The sequence below is a fragment of the Syngnathus typhle genome, linkage group LG20 (assembly GCF_033458585.1).
Source record: "Syngnathus typhle isolate RoL2023-S1 ecotype Sweden linkage group LG20, RoL_Styp_1.0, whole genome shotgun sequence".
NCBI classification, from domain to species: Eukaryota; Metazoa; Chordata; class Actinopteri; order Syngnathiformes; family Syngnathidae; genus Syngnathus; species Syngnathus typhle.
Window position 1 is genome coordinate 5,088,337 of NC_083757.1, and position 14,247 is coordinate 5,102,583.

A 14,247-nucleotide genomic window follows, 5' to 3' on the forward strand; every position below is an offset into this window, starting at 1 on the left:
ATTAATTGCATTAATTGCGATATGTCAAAACGTTTCAATGAAAAGCTAGCAAGGAGATTCCTGGACAAAATGTCCAAAGGAGAAATTGTTTGCTGCTGATCCTGACCTGAATAAAAATAAAACCCAGACTAACACCGTATCTCACAATGACAACTTGCTGATATATTTGTTGTAAGTTATAGGACACATGAGGACACACATCCATTCAACACTATACACTTATATGCCCGGCGATAAAAACAGAAGCACCCGAGGAAATGCAACTTTTGTAGATCAAAAACATTTGCAAGATAAGCAGCAGAGACAATATACCAGGAAAGATGGATGAGAAATTGGTGCGTGGAATTAGATAGGAAAGAAAAGGCAGAAGAAAGGCCACGGAAATAGAAAAAGGTAACAAGGCGAGTGAAAAGTTTCCAAAGGGAAAAAGTTGCATCAAAGCAAAAATAAAGTTCAGAATGAGAGTAAAAAAAAAATACGATATATCAAGTTGCATGCTTGCAAGCTGTGAATCGCTTCTGAACAACTAACTCTAATGAGCGCTACTCACTTTGGTGCCGGTAAAATATTGCCCAAAGTCCTGTACAAGATGGCGCCGATGACATAATACATCGTTGTCTCCGAATCCGTCTCCGCCTCTGTAACACACATTCGTCAGCCTATTAGCTAAATATATGGACCACTTCAGAAGCATTCATCTGCTTTTTCAATATTGATTCACTCCCCTTCTGCGATTGTGCCGACAAAGTGCATTTCATATCAAATATTTTCTGAGTGCGCATTAAAGACCAAAACATCAGTGAACTAAAATTTTTTTTTTTCACCTGTGACCTTGTGGTGATGTGTATTGAATGCCTGACAAAATCAATCAACAAAAACACAAGTATCTCAATTCAAGGTTTGTCTTCTTGTTGTTATCGTGAAAGTTTTCTTACAAGTGTGCTCAGGTGTCGTTATTTCCACTTTGAAGCTTTTTTATTGCGTTACAATAATCCTTTCAGTGTTATATCACCAAAAAGTCATGGCCTACCAAGGTCATGGTGTGTTCTTTCGTAAATGTCTAGTGTGTTCCTAACTTGGATGTTAGCTAAAATGCAACATGTCGCTGGGAAAAAGCACTTAAGGCTTCTCTTGTTGAAAATGGCTGCTTTTTACTCTGGCTGCTTGTCAAGGTTTTATGGCTTGTACTTGGACAGTCGATTTCTTTTCCACACACTTTTGATTAGCTCTTTGCAAAATACAATTGCCTCCAAACACGGACTTTGTATAGTGCCCGTGTATCTTAGGCCTTATGTCACCTTCGGAAAATTGTCTGTGTCAATAAGACACATTTACAACCAGACCTTTAGTGAAGAGCGTGTGTGATAACAGTTGCGGCAATTTGTTGAGAGTCCAAATAATAGCTGAATCAGATCCAAATTACAATCGTGAGCTTTGTTTTAAAGCAAGGGTGTCAAACTCATTTTTTTTCGCGGGCCGCATTGTAGTCGTAGTTTCTTTCGGAGTGCCATTATGACCCAAATAAATGTATGAGCACCCTCATACCCTCAAACCGACAAATAACTCGTTTTCAAATCAGACTAGTAAAACCTGATCAAATTTTTTACAAAAAGATATTTTTAAAAGTGAAAACAATTTCTAATTCTAGTAATGACACACGAATTTGATGCAAAATTTGTCTTCGCGGGCCACATAAAATGATGTGGCGGGCCGTATCTGGCCCCTGGACCTTGAGTTTGACACCCGTGTTTTAAAGCCTTGAGATAGCGAGGAGGTATGTATCGGAGAAATGTGGCAGCATGCCAAACGCAACTCATTGATCTTCAGACATAATCTTTCTGCAGTGGTTGTTCTTAAAGGCAAATAAAATTGAGTTGAGTCATCAAGCCACAAAAAAAAAAGTTGCAGTAATTGTTTTGTGTTTAGCTACCTTCATTTGATACAGTAAAGACTTCCTTGGGGATGAAGAGCTTGTCCTCCGCTGTTCTGGCCCAGTCCTTCATCCCCCTCCGGCCCTTCATGGGGAAGTTTATATCGCTGGAAACCGCTGACACGGGCTCTCTCTGGATTGTTATCACTGTGTAAACAATAGAGAGTAATACTTAAAATTTAGCACTCTGTGAAAAGAGCAGATGTTGCTCGGTGAGAGGAAAGCCAAAAAATGATATGAAACTTGGCGCGAAAATACTCACTAAGGTTGTTTGTAACCACCAAAAAACTTTGAAAAGGCTTCTGGGCTTCACCGATGAGATGAATGAAATCTTCTAGAATTCTCATTAACAACGCGGCACCAGGGGCGACCTGAAAATGTTTTTGTTTTTTTTAATTGTTCAATGATTTTTCGAAAGAATTGAGAGACTTTACCTGGTGTACGTCATCCCACTTGTCTAAATTTTCCATGTCCAACATATGGCTGATTATCTGGAAGAATTTCTGAAAGAAGATATTCAATGCTGAAATTCTTGCAGAGGTATTGCAGGATATTATTTTTGTTCTCAGACATGGGAGGCTTTGCCTCTGCCAACCTGCACGTCGTCAGGAGCTGGGATGTAGGTTGCTCTTTTGAAGGTGTCCGTCACATTTCGCAAGATCTCCGTGGAAAAGAGAAGGTCGCCACTGTAGTAGCTCCTCCTCCGCAAGAGCTCCAGGAGACTTCTTACGATCTGAGACATGCCCTCACCAGCCAGGGTCCTCTGACCCTTCGCGAGATGCTCTCGTAACTTTAAATGAGGGAGGGGAGAAAAAAAAAAGAATGAGTAGATAGAGTGCATGTTTGCTCGTGATGCGCGAAATCCAGAGTGAGCGCAAACCAGAAGACAACACAAGATAACATCAATCACGGAAAATTAATTATTGACTCATGCTATTAATGGAAGCTTGCAACAGAAGGTATCAGTGCAATTAAGTCTTCCACTTCACAATCTCCAACCTTCCACTGAACAATCACCCCCCCCCCACCCCCGTATAATCTCCTCTGCCATAATCGAGGAGAGGGAAAGGTGGAAGTTCAGAGCGCAGGCAAAGTCTGGCTGATGAACACATTCATTAGCTGTGTTCATTAATTGATAAGTGTGAGTGCAAAGCTCTGGAAAAAATAGCTAATTATAGATACTGGAAGGACGAGAATTAGTAAACTTGGGCTCTATGGTCAGTGATTTATATTATATTATATTATATTATATTATATTATATTATATTATATTATATTATATTATATTATATTATATTATATTATATTATATTATTTAATTTAATTTAATTTAATTTAATTTAATTTAATTTAATTTAATTTAATTTAATTTAATTTAATTTAATTTAATTTAATTTAATTTAATTTTTGAAGCATTCCAGAATATGTAAATTGAGAACTTACAGATATATGTAAATATCCATAATCAACTGAGATGCATCTGGCGAAGCTCGGAGGACCCCAGAAAGCAACTCCATTATTGTCCAGCATGCAACGACGACTAGCAGATCCTAAAAGGAAACGAGCAAAATATATATATATTCACTCAATATATAATATTGTGAGTCTGAATGATGCTGGCTCACTAACCAGTAGCGTTTGTTGGACACTTGTTATAAACAATCTCTCCAGCCGAGGCTCTCCTCCACGACATCATGAGGAGGTTCTCGTCTTTACAAATCTCATGAGGAGCTGCCAGAGAAAGTAAAAGACAGAGAAAAAGTGAGCTGGAGTTCACAAATCAGATTGCATTGTACTCCAAAAGCCTACATGGGGCCTTTCAAGTGTGAGGCATGAGTGATAACAACTACCCCGCTAAAAAAAAAAATGTCCCTCAGAAAAACAAAAGTCAAATCATTGTTCTTCCGCTTCCATTCGTTTATGAATAGCTCAGCGACCCCCCCTAAGTGTCACTGCCCCAGTACACAATCTCATTCCCTCTTCATCTTCACCTCCCTTGGTCTCTTTCATAACCCTGATGAAACAAATGCCAGTGAGTGCTCTGAAGATATTCCAAGGGGGCACATGAATGCAAGCAGAAAAAAGATGAGCAGAGTGAAAGCCAAGATGATATTCACCCAACAAAAGTGATACTTTGAGTTTTGTGTGGCGGGTGTGGTGAGTTTCATCACTACTAACCGGGGCATTTCTTTTCGTTACACGAGCGAACCTCCTCCGCCGAGCCTTGACACGGGTAGCCTTGCTCCCCGTTACCCTCGCACATCCTGGATCGCCGCTGCCATCCAGAGTCACATGTCTTGCTGCAGAGGCTCCAATGGTTCCAGTTGCCCCAGTTACCCCCACCTCAAAAAAAAAAAAAAATCCTATTTTTCCCCAGACTCACAAATTGGGAGATCATCCTTACCAGTGCATGACGGGTTGGTGCAATCTCTGCTTTCTTGATGGGGGCCTTTACATTCGGCCCAGCCGTGCACGGACACGCTGCAACGTCTCTGCCTTTGCTGGGTGCCCGTGTTACAGGAGACGCTGCATCTTGACCACGGGCCCCACTCCAACCATTTTCCCTCCACTGACCCCCCGTGGAAGTGACGATCCAACGATGCCGGGAATAAAATAGAGAAAGACAAAAGATGAAAGAATTGTAGCGTTAAAAGAGGTTAATAGAAAGTGTAAACAGAGTGCAGGTGTTATTTTGTTTCCCATAAATAGCATTTTTTAGAAGATTCCTGGTATTAAATATTTAAATCTGCTGTAACAATTCCTTTCATATTGCGGTTTAAAGGGTTCATACAGAGTGTTGCATGTTGATGACAATTTTTTGACATGTGTTTGTGCATTATTAGATGTCTTTTAAAAATAGATGTATTTTATACTGCCACACTAGCAAAGAGCTTAACCAAAGCCTGGTGACATTCATCACGCAATCAAAGCTCGCACGACTGATCTGCACTAGAAAAGGATTGCTGGAGTAATTGAGTTGTCACATAAAATACTGAAGATGCCCCCCTCTACCTCCCCCGAAAATTACAATGATCAAGGCGAGGTGGCTTGTCATGGCCTGAAAAAAGATTGGGTAATTTTGAGTGTCAAGAAAAAAAAAAAGTCGAATGGCTCCAAGCTACAAGCTAAACGCAATCTGAAGAATTCTTTTGGAACTGATAAATTATTGCATTAATTAATGAGACTATAGAGAGCATATACTTATTATTAAAATAAAATTAATCACATATTATTAAATTAATAAATTATTATTATATAATTATTTAAAAAAATAGTCCTCATTCGCACATTTCCTTAAGGTCACAAAGAATAAGTTTGATTAGAGCCTTTTTCCAAAGAGAGAAGCAGCATGTATTTGTTAAAAGCTCGAGCAAGCATAACTTCGCAAAAGCACTCACATTTAGTGGCTCCAGTTATAATGATGCAATTATATGCAAGAGCCACATGCGTACATCCATTAATACATTGATGCAAAGTCATAAATAAAGATTTTTTTTTTGATTTGCGGAGTCATAAAACACTTTGCAGTTGAAGTTATTTTTCAAAACATTTTAATGCCAGTACGTTCAAAATAAATGTCTTTTAAAGGGCACGGCTAATGCACGTACATTAAGTGTACCTCAAGTCTAAAAGCAACTTTTTTTCCTCTTAGAATACCACCTTTCAAGAAGCAGTGATATTTAAATGTCTGCAAAGAAAATAGTCAAGCAGTTCCATCATTGATGGTTCAGAATTTGAAGGAATGAAGCCATTTTGTATCGACGACGGCTTAATAAAGAGGTTTCAGATGGCCGGTCTGAATCCGATTGCTATTCTTGAGATGCCCTCGACCCGAGAATAAGATTGGGCCGGCAACTTATTGATAAGGTGCAGGTCTAGCAGGTAATCTTGGAGACACGAGCAGAAGAACACACACACACATACACTCCGCAATCCAAAACGAGCCAACCATGAAGACAACATCAAGAATCGAAAAGCAAAATCTTAGCAGGATGCCTGAGTGAGCATGTGCACAAGTGAGCTGGCACCTCACGGCTCATCGCAGACGAATGGAAATGGAAATGAAAACTTGGGCGTAGTAGGCCGGGATGACGGGCGGGGTCAACAAAATGTAATGATTGAACTTGTAATATTAGTTTGGAGATCCTGTGAGCCATAAAAAGTCAATTTAAGGGGAGATCGGATTGGTTTGGCGGGCACATGCAAATGGACATGGTACTAACCAGGACACACTGCAATGTTGCAGAGTTTGGTCTGAGTCTCGGGCCATCCGCAAGGCACGGCCCCACCTTCGTTCCCACACTTCCTGCTTCGAGTCCTGGAGCCCCGCCCACATGTCACAGAGCACAGGCTCCACGAGGACCACTCGTGCCACAGTCCATGCACTGCAAATGGCCACGCAGGAAACACACATGGCGATGAGAAATGAGGGCGGGGTAAGAGGCGGGGGCCATCATTCATGATAATGAAAGATTTCGGAACTGGCAATGGATGGACACAGCCATGCGGTAATGCAGTCATGATTGAATTCAAACGATTACTTAACGACTAATGTCAACAAAGACTGTAATTACAACAGACACTCCAGCAAGCAATTAAGAAAGGAAATGTTTCTGTTCTGAGTGTGTTCTGCAAAGTCGTCTTCCTACATCTCATCTAATTTTAGCAATAGACTGTTGAAATAAATGCGAACGGAATAAATGAGCGGCGGAGTTGCACAAAACCTTCGTCAATAATGAATGTGACCTCAAGACTCCTCTTGCGTTGCTTTATATCACTGAGCTTAACTTCAAGCTGCGTCAGCTTGATCCGATTTCATCATGCAGGAATGCTTGCGCAATGTCCAACGTCGAAGTGGTACACAAATGAACGCGTGCAAACATTCAACGGATTTGCCAAAACATTTTTGAAATAGGCCGCAACGACAAACCGAGCGTGTTCAAAAAATGAAGACGAAGATGCTTTATTTGATAGAAAGAAACAACATTTGGACAAAGAGAGGGGGAAATAAAAAAACCTTGAGGATGAAGATAGTTGGCAAAACTAAATAAATCATAGTCCTAAATAATTAAGTCGACTCAGTAAAAAAATAAAATAAAAGGCTCAAAGGAAAAGGAGTTTGCGGCACAGAACGATTGTGCTATTAAAAAGTACGCAGCGCTGGTAAATAGTGGGATCGTTTTCAATGCAGCTGTCGGAATTTTAAAAGCTTTTGTTATGCCTTTGAGTCATTTGTGGCATGTTTGGAACAGAACAGTGACAAGAACTGAAAAATGGAATGAGGATTACGAGGAAGGAGATTTGCTTGCATATATTCGAGATCTGCTCTCGTGCTTCTATTACAAAGTGAAAAAGTCAATCCTCCTTCATAATGAATACAGACTTAAAATACCATGATGGCATTTCTTTAATAAGACCCAGGTTACGTGTCGTTAGCATATGGCAACTCACCATAGCGTGAAAATCTGTTTAATTATTAAACATGTGAATCTAATTATATATACATTATTAAGATATCTCCTTGTAATTTGTTAGCGCTAACGTGTGAGGCAACTCGGCGATAATGAGACGCATGCGTCATATTAAGTTATTATCATTAGCGGAATTTGCATGTATTATTTAAGTGCTTGTTTTTTGGAGGTAGTTGAAAGTTTTGCATTCTTGTGTTGACGATATTACGTAAATGGTTAGCGCTGCATCGTTTGACTACGCACTGACCCGGAGACTTGTACTGCATAATGCAACATTATTTTAGCCCGTGTTTGAAATGTCACTGAATCTATGGCAGGAGCTAAATACAACAGAAGCAGAAGTACAACTTTACTTTGCATGCTTTCGGGAACGGGAGTAGGGAGGAAAAAAAAAAATTGCTCGACCACTTACTGCCTAGTTGGCTTTAACAAGGACAAGACCATTAGCTAAATGAATTCGGAATAACCTTCAATTTGGGGAAGAAAAAAAAAAAAAAACAAGCAAAAATGTCTTTTTGCACTTCATTGCCATAGTTTTCTGCACATAGATAAAATAAAAAAATCCTGTTTTGGTTGAAAGGGGTATTTTTAAAAGTCAATTACATCAAGCTCATTAAAAACATTCATGTTTTTTTTTTGCTACCACCTCCACATTCCTAATTTAGCTGAATTTGCTGCGGTACAAATCAGGGCGATTCCCAGGGGTGTCCGCACACACACACACACACACACAAATAGCAAATAATAAAATAATACCTGGAACAACACAGCAGCCAATATCCTATCAAAGAAGCGGCTGAGAATATTAATATCAACGCTGAACGGAAAAGCCAGGCACTTAGACGTACAAATCGCATTGGGGGATTTAAATTTTAAAAACAAGATTAGCATATGCACTGACAGGGAGGGAAGATGTTTCTTTCTTTTTTTCCTTTTTGGAATTTTGAGGCGGGGATTTGGCACTTAAATCCAAACATGCTTCGAAAGAAGATACTGATAATGTCTTGATTCTAGAGAAATTGTATTTTTTTTTCCCTGATGATGCTTTTGAGGTTGGACATTTGGTTGCAGATCAAATTTGACCCACGTGCATACCTGAGGTTATTATCCCGGGTTCGCCCGGACAGGAAGCTGTATTGTTGCACATGCGTGTCTCTCGGAGGGCACCGCTGCACAGAGTGCTGTAAGGGGACGACACGCAGGAGCGTGTTCGCACTTGCCAGCCGTGTCCGCATGTTAGAGAACACACGCTCCACTGAGACCATTCCTCAGCTGCAGGGTCACCTAGAGATTTGAACACAGAGGCTCACGCTTAGCTAAAGGAAGGACTGGGGAACAAGCCCATAAATACGATATAAGCACATGCATATGTTGTTATTTAAATGTATTTAAATTTATTTATTTCATATATTTAATTTTAAAAAAATGATTTTTTGAACGCATTTTTGTCGCAGGCCGCATCGTAGTCATAGTTTCCTTCAGTGGGCCATTATGACTTTCAACCCAAATAAATGTGTGAAATGCCTTTTTCAAATCAAAGACTAGTAAAAACTGTTCAAATATTTTAAACAGATGTTTATTATTTTATTTTTATATTAACATTCGAATTCGATGCGCGATTTGCCTTCACGGGCCACATAAAATGATGGCGGGCCTTATGTTTGTACAATTCCTCAAAACTGTTGGTTCCTCCCTAGAAAGCAGCGATTAAGTATGAAGGAGCTCCAGTCCTCTCTGAATTGTTTTCCAATCCGCGTGTTCTTTGATAGAGGCGTCATCACGCGGCAGCGGTGGAAATCAAATTAATTTCATGTCCGTTAATCGCATTACATCTTCATTAACAACCCGTGAGTCAGGGTTTAAGCTCATCTTGGATGCCTGGAGGAATGGAAGAACAGGAACGCACAAGAGAGGAGTTGACGAGAGAGCCGGGGGTTTTTCCTGACAGAAGGGTCTCTCTGTTCCACACAGTTGTACCAGCGAACACGCGTGTGTGTGTATGTGTGTGCGCACAGTGTGACCGTATGCTGATAGGCGCAGGTCGACCCGTTCAAATGTAGGTCAAAATGTCAACATGAATAACGAGAAAGGTTAGGAATGTAAAAGCACGGCTCACTTCTTATCAACTCCTGACATTTTTTTCTTATATTTAATAGATTGTGTCATGTTACATAATTTTATTCTGGTCGACCTCGGTGGCATTTACACAAATTACAACAGTTGGCTCATAAAGGCAAATTAGGATTTTTTTATTTTTTTCTTCCTCCTTCTTACGCACCTGTTTGTGCCTGAAACACACCTGGCTGGTCAGCTGATCTTGGTCTTTGCGTCTTCACCTTCAAGTCATCATCATCTGGGTCTGGAAGAAAATAAGACATGCAATTCTGAAATTTGTTTTTATCAATATAGAGAAATGTGTGATTAGGTGATATGGTGCAGCAAACAATGGAAAAAAGGAAATTGCCCATATTTGGACTCACGCTGATATCAACAGTGCTCGAACCGCATATACACACGAGATGGAAGTCACTTCTGTCGCTGAGCTTTTTAACTCAATGCAAAGAACGAAGCAAAGAAGATCACCCTCAGAGAAACAGCTTAGGCAAAGACCCCACCCCCACCCCACCCCCCACGCTACAACACAAACATGCTTACACATTTGTATGGCACATGCAAACACGACTATAAACACGGTGAATGAACAAAGAAATGTGCAGCGAAGCATTTTGAAAAGCATCTCGGGGAGGAGGGCAGGGGGAGAGCTCCGATTGTCTTTGCTCAACTTGGATTTAAATACGCTACACAAAAATAATTCATATGGTAATATTTCAAAAGCGTCATTGTTTGCAGGCTCACATTACGAATGCGCACTTTTCTTAACGCCGACCATCACGGACAATTTTCCCAGCCGTCCATCCATTCTGGGTTTATGGCTCTCTGGTGCTCTCCATTTATTCCAGAGTCCATCTGGGGAGGTCCAAACTGATAGAAGCAGACTGTAATGGACATTTTATAAGCTACTGGACAGATAGATCCACTCTACTCTACCTTACTACCTCCTTGCTGGCTCCAAAGCAGATATGAGAAGTTGAATTAGATTGGTGCAGGACAGTCTCCTCGGCTGCCGTGACCTCAAGGTCATTTGTGTGCTTTCAAAATGGATTCAAAATCGAGTTTTCTTAACCCCCCCACGGGCTGCCTGTGTATTTTTCTCGCCTTTTTGCCGCATACACAATCAAATACGTACACAATGATCCTCGCAAGCTTTGGCTATTTCCTCATGCCAAATTGGTTTTGTTTCATTTCTTTGTCGCCCCATCGCCACCTGTTTGGCTTCCTCTTATGAGATCTTTTGAAAGGTTTTCAAGCATCAGTAGAGAACATTAGAGGCTCCTTCATTGTAATGAATGTTTATATTTTTGATTGGATAAAAAGACACAATGGAGTTTCAAATCAAAATAAGAAAAAAAAATTGCTGAGGCTTGCCTCTGCAGGAAGCAGGTGTTGCCATAGCAACGTGATCATGTCAGTAAGAAATTTAAGAGATGCGAGTGGATGATTGGGGAGTGATTATAAATCAACGGCCACTGCATCAAGTATGAAGGTGAACACCTCACTAATTGGTTGGCATCCATCCATTTTTTTTTTATCTTTTTGGTTTTCTGTGGCACCAACATGAGCAGCACAATGTCTGGCATGGATCCCGTACGACCGCACGTGTCAGTGGTCATGCTCTTGTAATTTCCGTCACGTCCGCTCATTCATGCGTGATGACTTTTTAGTATTCAACAAACGCAAGCGAGCCCAATCCCCGTCAACGCGCTCAAATGTATTTCCAATACAATTGCTTCACAAACATACAAACCGATTGCTTGTATTCATGGCTGTTTAGCTTACAAACCATAAAAGCAACTCAGAGCATGATTATTATTTTTTTTTTTTTGCATAATTCATATCACACAAGCACAAGAGGTTGTACGTTCCACATATTTTGATTCAGCGCTCGGAAGGAAAACAAGCTGATTATTGTAATCAGACGCTATCCAAAATATTCGGTACTCGACGCGGCATTTAACACAATCTGAGGCGAGAACTAACATTACAAAGTCATTTCTGAACTTGTAGTCTCAACGTGTTAGATGGATTTTCTTTTTTTTTTATGTAGACCTTCATTTTCCTGCTCATGCCATAGAAATCAAACCTGAGGCCACATCGCTTGAACACACTTGGAAAACCCAAGGTGAGAACAATCTCGCTCTTTACAAGGCTTTAAGAAGGCCATGCATCGGTTGAGATGAGTCAAGTTGACAACCTCACTTTGCTTCTCCTTACTCTCATCATCATCATCGGTTTAAAGTCCGTGTTCCAGGCGCTGGGTTGGACTGGATTCTCAGTATAGCTTTCTTCCACCGGGGACAGTCCATGGCCATCTCGTGGTTGAGAGTCCTATACCGAGAAGATTTTTGGAGCAAAACTTTTTACAGCCGGATCCCCTTCCTGACATCAACCCAAAGGGAATTACTCTGATATAAATAAAGGTTCCAGGTAATTTAGTCCGGGAAAAGAAAGCGACCAGTCAGTCCGACGAGGCTAATTGTGAAAGCGGCCATGCAATGTTTTACCTTATTCATACAACAGAGAAAAGGAACAGCTCTATTTTTTTTATCTTTCCTCTTAGTGTTAATAAACATGCAGTGCTGTACTGCAGAGATATAGCCTTACTACTTACTGTACAGCGTGCTCTACACTTTAAGGCACCTATATTGCAGATAGAAACGGCAGCAGATAAAGCAAATTGCCCTGTCCATCATGGAGTCCTCACTCCTGCACAACATGCCGCACATCCACTCAAGGCATGGCTGCAAATGGCTTTTGGAGAAATGACTCGCGATGGAGAGCACCCTCCAACTTAACCCCCCCTGCCATAGCCATGCTGAGAGACAGAAGCATCTTGGATTTGAAATGATATACAGGACAAAGATAGTTGAGTTTATTGTTGTGAAAACATTTTTGCAGATAATGCACAGATTTAAAAAAAAAAATCTTAAGGCTGTCATTATTGCCAATGTAGAAGAAATAAATAATAAATTTGCAAAAAAAAAAAAAGCCTATTGTCATTCTAACCCCGCCCATAAATTTACCTGGATATTTGGTGGGCGGAGCCTGTCTACCTGTTTGCAATCAGGAACAGTGGAACAAACAGGTTGGAATATTACATATCATTTTCCTTATTGGACAAACAGGTTGGAATATTACATTATATCATTTTCCTTATTACCCTAGTTGCATTGTTGAAACTTTTTTTGTCTGCTTTGTTGTCCTTTGACTGTGAAACTCAAACTTTGCTCTCCAAACAATTAAATTCACCAAGACCTAATTTGGATCAGCAAATGATACGCAAAACAAAGCAGAATGCAATTTTCACTTTCCGCCATTCTTTATAACTGACTTGCTTTGAATCAGTATTTCCTGTTGCTACCTTGACTTTTTCACTTTCTCAACTGGTCTCAACCGGTTCCCCGTGACGAACCGTACATCTCACCTCTCTGTCTTTATCTTCTGTCACTGCCACAATCATTACTTGGTGCAACACTTTTAAATTTACACTTTTTTTTTTTTCACTTGAGGAATCATTCTGACTCCTATTGTAAACTGAACGGTACAAAAAAAAATAGAGTAGCTGCTGTTATTGAAAGGTGTTTTTGATCCACTAATATTTTAGAACAGATGTTTTTTTATCTAATCACAGCTCACAATTCCAGTCGAACGGTGCTCAACAGCAAAAGACGCAAGCGGAATAGCAGCAGTTGCACGTTGAGCTCCACTGTTGCTTGCTGTTCACTGCCAGAGCACGACATGAAACAAAATTGAATGAAAAGCAAGATTAGCTCCAAGATGGAGCTAGTCAAGCTTTGAGGCGTCTCCCTTTTTTTCCCATCAGCATGACTTGTTTGTGTGTTTGTAGCTTGAGTGCATAGCTATAATACAGTAGAAAATGATTTGTGATCTAAGACTTGAATCGCGCAAGAAGACTATTGATTTTAAATATTGTTAAAGGAAATACCGTATTTTCCGGACTATAAGGCGCACCTAAAAACCTAAAATTTTCTCAAAAGCCGACAGTGCGCCTTATAGTCAGTCCGGTGTCTTATATATGGACTAAATTTAAACTGTCCCGAAGCATTGTGTCATAAAATAAATCTTAAATGGCCCGCTGAAGACTATAAATCATGAATCAAAAAGGCTATGGATCATTATTTTGTGATTATAAAGTAATTTGTTGCATCTGAAGTTGAAATAAAAAAGATAAAATGGAGAATAATTTAATTTGGATTCAAAATCTGACATGATGCATTATAGTCCGGTGCGCCTTATTATATACGGACCGTATTAGTTTTAAAATGGGCCATTCATTGCCTTATAGTCCGGAAAATACGGTAGTACTGGAATATAAATTGTGCACTCCAAATATGGCGATTGACTGGTTTTGGATTTTGAAGCCTAAGGGTCCGAGCCTCATTAGTCCTATCAGTGTGGTAATGAGCCCCTTTAAGCCCCCCCCCCCCCCCCCCCATGCTGATAAAAGACCGGACAGCTGCCCGAGTAAACTATAGCAAACTAGCGTTTTGCTTTCCACATGAGCAGATACAACAGCTGCTCGTATGCAAGTGCTGCTCTTTCCTATCTGTGAGGGCATGATGATTGTGTGAGAGTACATCTGTGTGTGTGAGAGTACATCTGTGCGCATGAGAGTGCCAAGGGAGAGGGTAATGAGGATCACTGGGGCCCATTTAAGGTAGCAGGGTTCACTAGCGTGACTGGGCTCCTTCGTTCTTCCCAAGGCAA

The 14,247-nt window shown here is 40.4% G+C and overlaps 1 protein-coding gene across 1 annotated transcript in view; it reads right to left on the minus strand.

The window, feature by feature from the left end:
• The window catches only part of adgrb2 (adhesion G protein-coupled receptor B2), a 55,973-nt gene that overhangs the window by 33,444 nt on the left and 8,282 nt on the right, over positions 1-14,247 (minus strand). Inside the window, exons 2-13 of the mRNA XM_061266725.1 lie at positions 9,680-9,760; positions 8,497-8,685; positions 6,154-6,315; positions 4,335-4,499; positions 4,109-4,273; positions 3,560-3,661; positions 3,374-3,480; positions 2,526-2,720; positions 2,365-2,433; positions 2,193-2,301; positions 1,931-2,077; positions 551-638 (exon numbers count right to left, since the gene is read on the minus strand). Of these exons, the coding sequence (XP_061122709.1) occupies positions 551-638; positions 1,931-2,077; positions 2,193-2,301; positions 2,365-2,433; positions 2,526-2,720; positions 3,374-3,480; positions 3,560-3,661; positions 4,109-4,273; positions 4,335-4,499; positions 6,154-6,315; positions 8,497-8,685; positions 9,680-9,760 (1,579 nt within the window). The remainder of the gene's footprint in view (positions 1-550; positions 639-1,930; positions 2,078-2,192; positions 2,302-2,364; positions 2,434-2,525; positions 2,721-3,373; positions 3,481-3,559; positions 3,662-4,108; positions 4,274-4,334; positions 4,500-6,153; positions 6,316-8,496; positions 8,686-9,679; positions 9,761-14,247) is intronic.